Consider the following 14,917-nt stretch of genomic DNA (forward strand, 5'->3'; position numbering starts at 1 on the left):
GCAGAAATGGTTCCACAAAAACTTCTGCAAAATAAATATTTGCTACTGGATTCAAGTCCACTTGAAGGACTTCTGCAGGGCTATTTTTTGAGTGGGGGGTGGCAGTGGGGTCTCCCTCCCTAATTGATATCCCAGTTTGAATGGAATTAAAGATAGCTTGAAGCGCAATTGCGAATCGTTAAAATCAAACAGTATATATTAAAAACTGGAATTACAATAATCATAATTCACGCTGCAGATAGTTGCAGATCAGTTGTACATTGCTATCAAGAATGAGAAACCCCATACCCACGAAGAATAAAAGTGACATCCTTTTCCAACGACGACTGACACTGTGGAAATTTGAAAGACGTGAATTGTTGATATCTGTCATACATAGGCTACACGGTCTAGTTATGACATGTTAATGGAAAAAATCTATTCATTTTTGTGGGGCTTTGTCAAGTTGTGGACGTCAAAAAAGCTCCGAGTAGCACACTAGCGATGTGAGCATCAGTAGGTAAACGTTAAAGGCAGCAGCAGCGCCGGTGTACAGACTACAAGCCCCGCAGGCCAGTGCTGAGTTATGTCCCGCCTCCTCTGCCGTTCCAGTGTCGTCAGGAGCGGAGAGGGGGCCTCACATCCCAGACCGGATTGACCGGACTCCACCTGTCGAGAACCGGGCGCTGTGCTTGGTTTCTGTTCGTGGATGTCGTGAGCGAATGACAGTAGCGCGCGCAGACACAGGACGGCACGAGCCCCGGCAGGAGGAGCCGCTCACGAGCCGCAGCATCACATCACCGAGTGACTCCGTGAGTTCAGCCCGGGGAGGAGACACCATCTCCCGCTGCATGCTTTTATCCGCAGTGCCTCAGCCAAGCAGAATGTCAAGACAGCAGCAGCAGCAACAGCAGCAGCAGCAGCAGCAACAGCAGCACCGGACGCCGTTAAAACTCACCGACAACGTAGTGGAGGTCAAGAGTAAAGTGAGTTGTGGGCGAATGGGAGTGTTTTACGGGTTATTCGAGCGCTAATGAGAGGATACGGAGTCTGGTTACGGCAACGTAACCGTCTGTTGTAGTTCTAATAAGATTCGTGATGTCGCCCTGAAACAACCCATAACACGGTAGATTCTGGCGAAATGAGTCGTGGAAATCAAACGCGATCGAGGGGCACCTGACAGGCTTGGCTGCTCCTGCTGTAATCAGACAGACTGCTGTAGACAGACTGCTATATAGACAGACAGACCGCTGTATAGACAGACAGGCTGATGTAGACAGACAGACTGCTGTAGACAGACAGGCTGATGTAGATGTGCTTGAAACCACAGTCGCTACAGATAAGAGAGGAAGCAACATTAGAGCCAAAGCAGCCCGGTTTTAAATTAATTAAAAAAATAATTTCGGTGTTGGTTAAAAAACAACAACAATACTAGTGATGCTGCATGTTGGATCTGATCATCGGCCAGGCTCATAATTGGTGAAGCCCCACTACTCACGACTGTTTATCAGAATCTGTGTATCAGTCGCGCTATTGGAAAAGCTGTAACGTTAGGGGGGAAAAATACCTGTATGAAGAGCCAATATGCAGAACTGGTAAGCAGCTATGCAGGATCTCTGTGCCTTCTGACACACACACACACACACACAAGGTGTGTTCTGGTTCAAACCGTTTACAGTTTACTTTCAGATGAAAGAAATATGCATTTACTTTGTCCTACAGCTGTAGCACTGTGCTGCTGTTCTAATGAATTTTATGGCATTTTGCATTTCAACAGTATGCATTGGTGGGCAACATTTCAGCATTAGGGGTAGAGTTGTTGTTTGGGTAACCACCTTTTCAGTGTTTATCTCACTTCGTCTTTACCTCTATGTGTCTGTCACTCATACCTTCTTGTCTGTTCATCAAGTCACATGATTGTTTTGGTTCTTTATCAGAAACAGTCCTGGTTTGAGAAATTGCCACTATTAGTGTTTAGTGAATCTGGACTTTGAAATACAATGTGAATGACAAGAAACTCTCATCAGGAATCATTGTGCATCATTTATTTGCACACACAAAAAAAAAAAAAACATTTTGCATGACTGCATTGGCATTGGAGTGATTTACTTTCATGACAAGACAGTTTTTTGACATGCAGACTCCATGTGTGCACAACCAAATGAGCAAGAAACAGGACAGAAACACTTAAATGTAAGATTTGGTTGCATGAACAAAACACATTGTCAGTTGTACAACAAACAATGAATGAAATATTAATCATAATAAAGATTTTAGTTTCTGGCGATTAAATGAACATAGTTGGCCGTGACATTAACATTTAAAATATTCCACCCATAGAAAACAGTCCATATGGATAAAATCATGTGGTTTAAGTTGGATAAATTTGGAATGCCTTGTTCTATTTTTAAGTCATTTTTGGGCATATACACTTCAGAGTTGCTGTGCTGCATTAACTCCATGGGATGACAACAGATTTCTCTGTGCACAGCTGCCTAGGTAGCTTCTGCTGTTGTCTTCATGTGAGGCATTTAGGTGGAAAAAGTAAAGTGTAATGTCTATCAGTAAGTAGAATTTTAGCAAGTGAGACGTTTTGGGTTCAGTTTAATTTATATGGTGCCTCTGTGAGATGCTCTGAAGCCTGGTGAAGTAGAGTCATATTTTAAACTCAGAGAAAGGAGAATGTTGACCAAAAACAGGTACTCTGTTGCCATTGTTGTGTACTACAGCAGGCAACATGACTAATTTGTTTGACTGTTATTTAAATAGTTCAGATCTGGCTTTAAGATCTGTATTCCACAAAGCTCAGGTCTGAATCCTGTCATAAGTATGAAACTATTCTGGATGCCTTTGCCATATTAAAAACTCTCCAATCAGTTCAAACTCAGAAAGAAGTAGATTTATATCTTCTCCTTTTTTATTATCGCCCCAGAATTGTTAAAGTAATCCTATTAAAATGTCATTGGGGAGAACATAGGTTGCAAATTGCAGACCTGTGTTTATTTTAGAAAGAGAAAGTGTAGCAGTGGATTTTCTGTTGTTGTGTTTATTTTCGAGGAGAGGAGGGAAAGGAAACCTGTTGACCAGTCTTCACTAGACACCGGCCCATCAGGACAGTGCCTGGTATGCCAGATGGCCAGTCCACCCGTGCACATAAGTAGGAAGAAAGGGATTGTTTTCACACAAGTTCAGTGTGGTGGATTTGGGTTGTTTCATCCAGTTTTGTTAGGCTTCCTGAAAGAGCAAAGGTTGCGTCAGATAGTGACTTTACTTTATTAACACCATATTAAACAGGTTATGAATACACTTAAAGATTAGGATTCTAAAATCATATTCCTACAAGAAACACACATTCTGGAAGAGGAAAGCATTAAGATTAGGAGGAGAAGGCAGGGAAACGTAGTCGCAGCTTCTGTTACTTCACAGGTGACAGGAGTTCTGATACTTCATAAATCAGTCCCATTTCAAGTAACAAATGTAGTCAAGGATAAGATGGTCAAATACCTTATTATCCAAGGTTCACTCTTGTTAGAAAATCTGTGCAGCCCTAATGAAGATGATCCAAACTTCTTCTTTTTTTTTTTTACAAATCTGTTTCTTACTCTCTAAACATACCCAGGGCAACATATTAGCAGGAGATTTTAACTGCACAATGGATCCAATCCTCGACAGGTCTACAGATCTACCGTCAGTCACATAACCAATGCAGAGCAACTATTCAGCGTTTTACTAAAGAACTAGGCCTAATAGACATATGGAGGGAACTGAAACCTGACGGCAAGGCTTATTCATGCAACTGAAGAACGCATAATACATACTCGCATATTGATTACTTCTTAATATCTGTGGGATTTTACTCCAAAATGCAAAACTGTTTCTATGATAGTATTGTACTTTCAGACCATGCACCATGCATAGTGTATGCAGATGCTAAGTTGGTAAAGGACCCACATTGGTGTCACTTTCAGCACTAGTCAGTCCTTCCAGGATTTCACAGGCGTGTTTCGAGATTGTTGCGACCGAAAATGCCTGAATTAGCTGCAGCTTTTCTAAGAAAATTGTGATGTAAGTTGAGATGTTTTAAATTTTGTTGTGATGAAATTGCGGGAGACAGAGACAATTGCTAACAAGTTGTGTTTTTTTTTTTTTTTTGCTTTTAGATAATGTTTGAACTTTTTTTATTGACAATATTTATTCTGGAACTAATTTTTTAACACACTGAAACCTATTTACACAAGCTGGCACACCACTGTGAGAAGTTAGCACCAGCCAGATACTGGTTTGACATGAATTGGGTGGTAGATTTACGCACAAAATGATCATTTAATGTTGAATTAGTCATTTTTGGACATACCTGTCGGTGGCTTAAAAAGTTAATTTCACATTCTGGCAGACACGTTTTCACACACACATGCTCACAGCTTGTCACGTCAGTTAACAAGAAAAGCATTCAGAGAGCACAGTACTCCACCAAAGGATTTTTAGTAGGATTGCAATAATGTGATCGTCAGTAGGCCGCAGAGGTAGTTTAGTTGTTGTCATGGTTACCGTTCCACTATCAAATGCCGTGACGCTATCTCAATGGGAAACCCTTAGCAAATCCCTGGATCCAGACTATAAGCTGCATCACTGCCAAAGTCTAATCACTTGGTCCTTGTGTCATTTCTGACTTTCCCTGAAAATTTAATCCAAATCCATTGGCCCGTTTTTGAGTAATGTTGATAAAAGAAGAATGATTCACATATGCCGACCATCACAGAACTCCGCTGCTTTCCTTGGTGGAATAATTAATCAACTCACCTTCTTTCTTTCAGTGCTCACAATAGATCTGGATGCAACAGCTTGCCACATGGTGATTTGTCTGGTCTGTGGTCCACTTGTTTCAGCAATTCTCCTCATATACTTTGCGGTAGAAAAGTGTTTGTCAATCGATCTTTTTTGTATTCCACCACAATGTTGCACAGAGTGCAAAACAGTTTATTTCTGCTTTCGTGAAGAACATCAGGGAAATGTGTTGCACCGTCTTTAGCAGTAATTTTTGTTGGCACATGAGAGACATTAGTTTTGCAGGTGTATCTGTTCAGTATATCTTCAAACCATAAAGAAGGAAGTGATTTCAGTGGCGTACGTGCAATACGTTTGCACTGAGGACTGCAATGACTGGTGGAGCTCATGGGAGGCTGGCCAAAATTGCGAAAAAGTTGCTGTGATTGGACAAAATTGCAAGGTTGTGCAAAATTTGCAGAGAATAATTAAATTTGCGTAAATTGGTGTGATCGCAACATCACAAATTATAATATGAATTTCAAACCATACAAATAGTCACTTGTAAGTACAACAAGCAACATGATACACTATTTATTTATAATCTCTTGGTTAAGCAATTTGCTATTATTGTCCTGCAAATGTGGATTCTTTTGTAGCCTGTTGCCTTGTATTAGACACTAGTTCCAATTTTGAACGGTGTCAAAATTAATTTAGAAAATTTTATTTCAATTCTGATTCTCATTTCCTAAATAAGAATAATTTTCACTTTAGTTTATAGACAGTGTACTCCAAACATCTGACGTATATCCAGCTGCACAATTAGTTGAATGCCCCTCAAAGAAACAGACTCAGTAATTATTAAATACCACAGTCAATGGGCAGAATTGGAATCATAATCACTGAAATACAGATGATACCTGAGACCTATCCTCATCATCAGCACTGTTGTCTGTGACATCAGTTAAGTTTTTGGTATTTGAAGTTAGGTCTAGCACATTTTTGTCTTTTATTATCTAAGTTAAGAAAGGTTAACAGGGTAGATGTACTTTCCATACCAAGACTGGATTCTGATAGAAAATCATGATCAGCATAGACGTCTTGATCGATCAGAATATTTGTACCACTTTAAATCCAAATATGTGGCCACATTTAATGCCAATTGCCCAGCGTGACAAGTAAACATGTTGTGGTGCTTGGAGAAGTTGAGTTTGACTGGGAAGGGCTGGGCAGAGAAAGGCAGGGAGAGCTGGGCAGAGAGCATGGCTGTCTGGTTGTGTAGTGCTGGTGGTATGGAATGTTGAGTTGGACAGGCTGACTTGGTAGCCTGTCAGGGAGCTGAGTTGAGGCTGGCAGGTTGCAAACGGTGGGCTTGAAACACAGAAGCATACAGGGATTACTGAGCAGGTCAAACAACAAGGGGAGACTTAACCGAGTCAAAGGCTGGCTGTTGCATTAGTACAATGTTGGTGAGCCGAATAATCTTTCAGAGAATGAAGAATGAAGAGCAGAGTTGTGGTATATATGCTGCAGGATCTTGATAGGTGAATAAGTCTTATGGCACCTATCCATATGATGCGCTGTTCCCGCATATAAATGGACCGCATCTAAAAATGTGTAATTGAGGGCAGTAGGTGGTGTTTAACTCATGCTGATCTACTTCTCCAACTATCCTGCCTGCCCCTGATTGGACAAACGCATCGACTCGGGGGCTGTCTGCTACTGGATTCAAGCCGGACCGACATTGCGGCTCGGTTGCAAACTTTCTCTTTTATTACGAAAACAGTTCAGCAAAAAGTATTTCTGAAAGCATCTGAGGTGAGAAATAAACTGTACAGTAGCAGAATCTGTCCTCCTTTTAGTTCACCAACAGCTAGTTTAGACGTTTGACAAAAGTTTTGTGATGCGTCTGACCTCTGCATGCCGCATCAAATTTGCATAAAGTAGAAGTCGATTCTACTTTATGCACGTGAGCTGTGGCCTGCTCTGGGGAGACACACCGGATCGCAGCTCGAAACACACCACAACCAGCACAGCCAAATCAACATGCAATGCGCTGCGTTTCACATAGACAATGAATGGGATGTGGGAAATTGCCGCATCAGGGTGACACGTACCTTTAGGTGTACAAAGGAGTTTGTAGCACCCAGACTATAAGCCACATTACTGCCAAAATCTTTTCAGGTGGTCCTTGTGTCATTCCCGACCTTCCCCAAAAATTTAATCCATTATTCCATTTTTCAGTAATGTTGCGCACATATAAACAGACAACCGTACGTTGATCGTCATATAACTTTGCTGCATTCCTTGGCGGAGTAATTATGAAACATAGAGTGCACACTGTTTCCTGTCCAGCCAGTTCTAGAGAACAATAGAAATTTCAACACTTGAAAGGACAAACTAGTATACAGCCATGGCCATAAGTTTGGACACAAGTACCATGACGCTTGTGAATCTTAGACAATACCACAAAATTGTCACTTACAATACAGTACACAACTCCTGAGAACTATATTAAGTTTCATATTTAAAAAAAACATCAAAAGAGTTTGGTGTCGTTTTGTTATTCTTACCAAATTCGGTTGTAAAAGTACTGCATTTTTTTGTTATTTTCTTCTAATATTATGTTTTGGGAACAAAGTTGTTCCAATTGTTGGAATTTATTGATAATATTATATCCCTTGTTGATTTGTTGACTAATTAAACTGGTGCTGTCAAAAAATATTAGTTTTGTTCTGTCATAGACATCAAAACAGACATAGTGTCCATAGTGCTGTGTCCAAACTTATGGCCATGGCTGTATGTTTCCTTCAGCCCGCTAACAATGCCTCAGAAAAGATGTCTTTTACATTAGCTAAGATGGGCTGAGAACAATTCCAGCTTGACCACAGTTCAAAAGATCAGATGTGAGGGTAATGGTAGCCTTTAACTTTGTCTGCTCCAGGTATACCATAGTGTAACTGACCCTGTGCTTTGATCTCCACTTCCTAACAAGCTGGAATCATGAAAATAATGGCAATATATTAGTATCTTATAATATATAATATATTAATATCTTATCTTATGCAACTTAATGTGTAGTACATGCTTGGCGTATAACTGGCTTTTAGGTGTAGAGGTGTAGCTATTTAGCCTAGCCATGCTAGATCCCATGTTTCTGACGGCACAAGGGTCTAGGGAAGCTCGACAGGGAGGGAGGCGGGCTAAAAGGTTGTCTATCAAATCCCTCTGCAGTAATTGGGTAGGTATACAACCAATCAACGCAACGAATAGGCTGACGTGGTTCCGAGAGCACCGGCGGATTGTGTGGCTAAGTCCCATTAGCTTCCCAACCAGCGGAGCCGCAGAGCCAACTGGTGTATTAAGGATTTGCCATATCCCGTCGGCATAAGTCCAAATATGTCTTTCTTCTCAATGAAACACTTCAGTGCCGTCCTTTGTTTATCTTTCAAGTTGAATTTTAGCTTCAAATCTTTAAGGGTTGTGGCCAAAGCCGAGTCGAAAGATAACTGTTTATTGTGCACTGGTTGTTTCTGTCAGAATCGTCACGCCTCTGTCGTCACTTAGTTACGCCCGCCTTCTGACTCTACACTTCATGGTGATTGGTCCGGCCAGTTTTAGGAGAATCCAGCCTCGAGCCTTATGGAGGGTAGCTAGACCCACCCTGGCAGAGAATTAAATTTGTTGCCGTGGGTTGTCTAGCGCGGCTAGGCTAGTAGCTATTAATACTTGACATCTATCATTGTCACATCTTGTTGCCACTATCATTTGTTGCTATAACTGCCTTTATCACCCCAGTCTCCATCTTTATGTTCTCAGGGTTGATATTTAGTATTTAAATATGTAGAACCTTTACCACCAAATGTAACTGTTTAACCATTTGATAGAAATGGCTAGTTCATTGATCTAGTTCACTGCTGATCTCAGCACAGGACGACTGCAGTAACCCTGAATGGGCCAAAATATAACTTGGGTGTCCAGTGTATTGCAAATCTGTTGGCCTGTCATGCTTAAGTTGACCAAATCAGACCCAAGTAACAGATGAGATGTTTTTTTAAAAGCAGTTTTAGTGGTACTATTCCTGCTCAATAGATGTGGACTTGGAGTATGAACCTGCCATTTCTGCCATACATTTCATGCGACTTTCGCCTCTCTTTCTGCTGTCTGTGATACAGTTTTGAAAATCCCCTTCATAAACAGCGACCTGTTTTTTTCAGTGTTTTATCCATTTTATTGAGAGAGTTTGTCTCCTTCCATGCAAGTGTTCCACCAAAACCATTTTTCTTGTCGCTGTTTTGCAGAGACACCATCACTGCGTCCTCAGCTTAGCACCAACCAGGATTACTGTAATTCATTGAAAGAAATAATACATGAAATTGGACTGTAAACTCTTTGGATTATCCATTTGGGTCATTGCAGAATTGGAGGACACTTTATGTCCTACACATCAAATTTTAAATAACTCATGTACAAAATACTAAAATATGCAGTTGTTGTATAAGCATACTTGTCCTGAGACCAGATCTGGAAAAAAAAAATACAGTAAAGGAAGGTTTAAAAATAATTTCAAATTAGCAAATAAATCTGGAGTCCCCTGAAATACCATTTTTCTCTTGTCCCACCCCTCTGATGACCAAACTGAATCTCAAATATAACAGTTAAAATGAAATTGAAATCTTTTTTTGGTATCTTTTTTTCATTGATGCTTCTTGTAATTTTTATTTTTTTTAATCAGCATATTTTAAATAATTATTATGCATGAAACGTGTGTCCTACGACATGTATGCAACCCTGTTACCATAACCTTTTTAGCTGCTAGAAGAAGAAGAAAACAGTGAATCACATGATAGACTGGAACTGACATCATCAAACAGTTTTTGAAAAGAATGGGTAGAGCAAAGCTATGTCAACTCTTCTATTTTTCATATTTTCATACCATTGTCAACCTTGAATGTCTTACTCTACCTCATGCAACCCTGTTACAGTGCCTATCACAAGTATTCACCCCCTTTGATGCTTTACCCTTTTATTGCTTTCATAAATCAGTCATGGTCAATAAAATTTAGCTTTTTTAACAAACAAAAAAATATTGGAAAAAACTCTTTAATGTCAAAGTGAAAACAGATTTCTATAAAGTAATGTTAATGAAAGAAAATTATATAAATGAAAATAATTGTTTGCATAATTATTCACCCCCTTCAAGTCAGTATTTAGTAGATGCACCTTTGGCTGCAATCACAGCAGTGAGTCTGTGTGGATAGGTCTCAATCAGTCTTGCACATCTGCCCACTGCAATTTTGCTCCATTCTTCTTCGCAAAACTGCTCAAGCTCTGTCAGGTTGCGCGGGTATCGGGCATGAACAGTCCTTTGCAAGTCCAGCCACAAATTCTCTATAGGATTGAGGTCTGGGCTTTGACTCGGCCACTCCAGAACATTTAGCTGGTTCTTTTTTAACCATTCCTGTGTAGCTTTTGCAGTATGTTTTGGATCATTGTCTTGCTGGAAAATAAATCTTCTCCCAAGACGTAGTTCTCTTGCAGACTGAAAAAGATTGTACCTCAGGATTTCAGTGTATTTTGCAGCATTCATTCTGCCCTCTATCTTTACAAACCTTCCAGGTCCAGTTGCTGAGAAACAGCCCCACAGCATGATGCCGCCACCACCATGCTTCACAGTGGGGATGGTGTGTTTTTGGTGATGGATAGTGTTTGGTTTCCGCCAAACATGACATCTTGTCTGATGGCCAAAAAGCTCAGTTTTGGTCTCATCAGACCAAAGAATCTTCTTCCACTTGACCATGGAGTCTTCCACATGCTTTTTGGCAAACTCTAGTCGAGATCTAATATGACTTTTCTTCAACAGTGACTTTCTCATTGCCACTCTCCCATAAAGCTTTGACCGGTGAAGAACCCGGGCAGCAGTTGCTACATCCACAGTCTCTCCCATCTCAGCAGCTGAAGCTTGTAATTCCTTCAGAGTAGTTGTAGGGGTCTTGGTGGCTTCTCTCACTAGTCTCCTACTTGCACGGTCACTCCGTTTATGAGGGCGGCCTGATCTAGGCAGATTCACACAAGTGCCATATTCCTTCCATTTCTTGATAATTGATTTCACTGAACTCCGGGGGATGTTCAGTGCCTTGGAAATTTTTTTGTAATCATCCCCTGAATTGTACTTCTCAATAACCCTTTCCCTGAGTTGCTTAGAGTGTTCTTCTGTCTTCATGGTGTAATGGTAGCCAGGAATACTGATCAGCCACTCTCTGGACCCTTCAGACACAGGTGTTTTACAACTCAATCACTTGAAACACACCCACACCACTCAGGTGATCTTCATTTCACTAATTGTGAGACTATTGGCAACAATTTGATGGACCTCTATTGAATTAGACCATTAAATTAAAAAGGGGGTGAATAATTATGCAAACAATTATTTTTATTTATATAATGTTCTTTCATTGACATTACTTTATAGAAATCTGTTTTCACTTTGACATTAAAGAGTTTTTTTTTCCAATAATTTTTTTTGTTAAAAAAGCCAAATTTTATTGACCATGATTGATTTATGAAAGCAATAAAAGTGTAAACCATCAAAGGGGGTGAATACTTATGATAGGCACTGTATGCATATAATCAGGATAAGCTAATTTTTTTAAACTTTTTTCTTACTTTTTTACTATAAGTAAGTTTGTCCTCTTGGTCAGCAGTAACAACTAGCTAAATATGTAGGTTCTACTCCTGACAAAAAAAAACAAAAAACTAATATTAGCATGAATTTTCAACCCTGCTACCTGCAATCCTGTTACTGTATTTAGAGTTGGGTTAGCAAACAACAAAGAAACATGGAATAAAAATGTTACAATTGATATGTAAGCTGAGCCAGTCCAGCCTTTGATAATTTATTACCTATAATTGATGAATATGTAGCAGAAAACTGTAAAAGAGAAGGTCTATTTTTCTGAAATATTGAAGCCCACATGTACTCCAACTCTAGAATGACCCATTTATTTTTATAAAATTAGGTACTGACTGGCTGCACAGTGATGTAGTGGTTAGCACTTTCGCCTTGCAGCAAGAAGATCCCTGGTTCGATTCCTGGGGTGGGCCTGGGATCTTTCTGCATGGAGTTTGCATGTTCTCCCTGTGCATGCATAGGTTTTCTCAGGGCACTCTGGCTTCCTCCCACAGTCCAAAAATATGCTGAGGTTAATTGGATACTCTAAATTGCCTGTAGGTGTGAATGTGAGTGTGATTGTTTGTCTATATATGTGGCCCTGTCACAGACTGGCAACCTGTCCAGGGTGTCCCCTGCCTTCGCCCGAATCAGCAGGGATAGGCTCCAGCACCCCCTGCGACCCTAGTGAGGATAAAGCGGTGTACAGAGAATGGATGGATGGATAGGTACTGACTGTAGAAAAAATTGCAGCTTTTAAATTTTTAAAATGCATCTGTTCTTTGCCCAACAAAGTACCCAATAAAATGCAGTCCTGAACTCTGTACTTATTAATATTTTTTACTGACCTGTTTTTAGTAAGGACATGGGGAATGAGGCTTTGTAATGTAATAACTTCAGCCTATTTATCAGATGTCACAAATAATAATTTGTTAATGAAACATATACATACACACAATTTTCATAGCTTTTGTACTAGCAAGGCTAGTGCTAATGCTAACTAGTACTACTGCTAGTAGTGCTAATACTTGCTACTTCGCGTGGGGCGAATACACTTTCGCTGTTGAAGGGTTTACAACAAACTTCTCACTTGAGAGGATGATGACATCGCCCTGCTAGAAATTTTGAAAACTCAGCCTATTTTGCTTGCTAATCCACAACTCCTCAGGAGCTGTGTGCTGAAACCTGGTGGTGAGCGTAGCGCATACTGCACACTGTGTGAAAACCTGCAGCCGAACTTTGTGTTTTTGTTGCGCTGCAACAGTTTGCATTTAATTGAAGCTATATATTATAACATGTTGTGTTGTAAATGAACAGTTTTCCTACAGCAATTGATGAAATCTCTACTGCCAGTAGATCAAGCTGTGTGTGATATTTGTCTGATGAGTCTTCCACACATCAGACAAATATTACACTAGAAAACTGAACTTTATTAGTCTTAGATCTTTACTGATTATTTTGTTTTGCTGAGAGATTTAAATAGTTAATGAGGTGAATAGTGCTGTGCTATGTGCATAAATGCTCCTGTCTGTCTCACTTGCACTGCACCTTCTAGTGTGCAACAACTGTAGGAATTTCATAAACTCAGAGAAACAAATCCTACATTCAGTAGTCGATAGCGTCAAACTAAAGATGAAGACTGACATTTCTTCACAACTTACAGCAATTTTTCATCAAAGAACAGGAATTTTTTAGGCAGCAGAATGCTGCTCTGAGCCAGGAATAATAAAAATTATATAATACAGAAAAAAAATAATAATTTCAGTTAATTTAAAACAAAAGATGGATGGGTGTCAATCCCAAATGTCTCAAATTCAGGCTAAAATATCTGTGTTTTGTTAACCCACCCAACTGGAACATGCAACGAAAGTAGAGCTTCTGTTCCATATGTGATGATGCACCCACAAAAGAGTAGACAAACATGAAATTCCAAGTTAGTTCTCTTTGAGAAGGACCTGAGTGCTGAACACAAATTGATGTGTGTGTGTGTTCACTGTCATCTGCAGTTTGAGGCAGAGTACCGTCGCTTTGCTCTCAAGAGAAATGGCCCAGGTGGATTCCAAGAGTTCTACCGCCTCCTCCAAACCATTCATCGCATCCCTGGTGTTGATGTGCTGCTGGGATATGCAGATGACCATGGAGACCTCCTTCCAATCAACAATGATGACAACTTCCACAAAGCTGTCTCATCAGCTAATCCACTGCTCCGCATTATTATAACCAAAAAAGGTAAGAACAAAAAGACAGGAACAATTGAGATTAAAAAGCTGAAGAGTATCACCATCCACACACAAGATTTAAGTAAATCAACATTATAATTTCCTCTTTAATTTCTCCTCATTTGATGGAGGAAAACTGTTCAAGGGTATCTGCAAAAGACAAGGAAAGCAGAAGACAAACTGAAGTAGAAGGTGACTGTACGGTTTAGGTTTTCGCTTCTAACCACAATGTCCATGTAAGTTTGTGCTAATTCATGCAATGAGCACATTCACCTAAGAGAAAAAATATACAATCCCATCAACATTGATGTATTTCTAAAAAAGAAAACATTACACCAATGACATGATCTTTGTTGTGTTTAGGAGCAGTCAAACTACGAGCATTTAATGTTAGTAACTACAATCAAATTATATACTTCACCTCGGGGCTTGTTTATTAGCAAGACTTGTTACACATCCCGAGTGATAGCAGGAAACCAGTCATTCATTCATTCAGACCTATAATACTTCATTATTTATCCCTAATCATAAAAAATGAATAAACACAGATTAACAACTGACATATGCTATATATCAAAGCTTCCTTTAATATATACAGTAACAAATGTTAGAAGGACTGCTTTTTTTCATGGTCTGAGGGGGCCACATTATTGCACCTTCGACTCCATCCAAGACAATACAGTAGGGAGTATATCTAATCGTGCAGTCACACCAGAACCAACTTTGGGGTTGATGATGACTACTGCATCATTCAAGAACGATAAACATCTCAACATGAATTTGTGTCATAGATTCTGCTGCACTTGATAGATGCTTCTTTTCATGTCTTCTGTTTGATCTCCATCCAACTTTCCGTCAATTTTATCATCTTTCTCCATGATCAGTTCTTCCACCAGTGGCTATGTGATTGTTTTTTACTACACTGCAGCACTGTTGTCTCCCAGTGCACATGTTCTTACTATGTCCCTGTATCTTGCACAACTCATGATGTAAACCTCCTGCTTAGTATGCTGCTGTTGTTGAGAATCACAGACAGCTGTTTAGTCAGATTAATGTAGTGGGCCGAAGGATGGAAGGAAAAGAAGAGAGCAAGGGAGACAAGATTTTGAAAGACTGTACAGTGAAAACGGCATTTAATTTACTTGTTAACATGTCCAGACACTGTTTTGTTTGTATGAAGGAAAGCACATTATGAACAAAAGAAGCCGTCAGTGCCACTGCTGAGGATTTGACAGAAATGTTCTACATGGATTGAGATTTCCACAGTTCAGTTACGACCCTGCCA

The 14,917-nt window shown here is 39.9% G+C and overlaps 1 protein-coding gene across 1 annotated transcript in view; it reads left to right on the forward strand.

Annotated features, from left to right (window-relative positions):
* The first annotated feature begins 418 nt into the window (after positions 1–418).
* pard6a (par-6 family cell polarity regulator alpha) overlaps positions 419–14,917 on the forward strand; it is a 39,846-nt gene continuing 25,347 nt past the window's right edge. Inside the window, 2 exon segments of the mRNA XM_022212045.2 lie at positions 419–965; positions 13,420–13,642. Coding sequence (XP_022067737.2) covers positions 702–965; positions 13,420–13,642 — 487 coding nt within the window. The 5' untranslated portion in view covers positions 419–701.

Source organism: Acanthochromis polyacanthus, chromosome 8 (genome assembly GCF_021347895.1).
Source record: "Acanthochromis polyacanthus isolate Apoly-LR-REF ecotype Palm Island chromosome 8, KAUST_Apoly_ChrSc, whole genome shotgun sequence".
NCBI lineage: Eukaryota > Metazoa > Chordata > Actinopteri > Pomacentridae > Acanthochromis > Acanthochromis polyacanthus.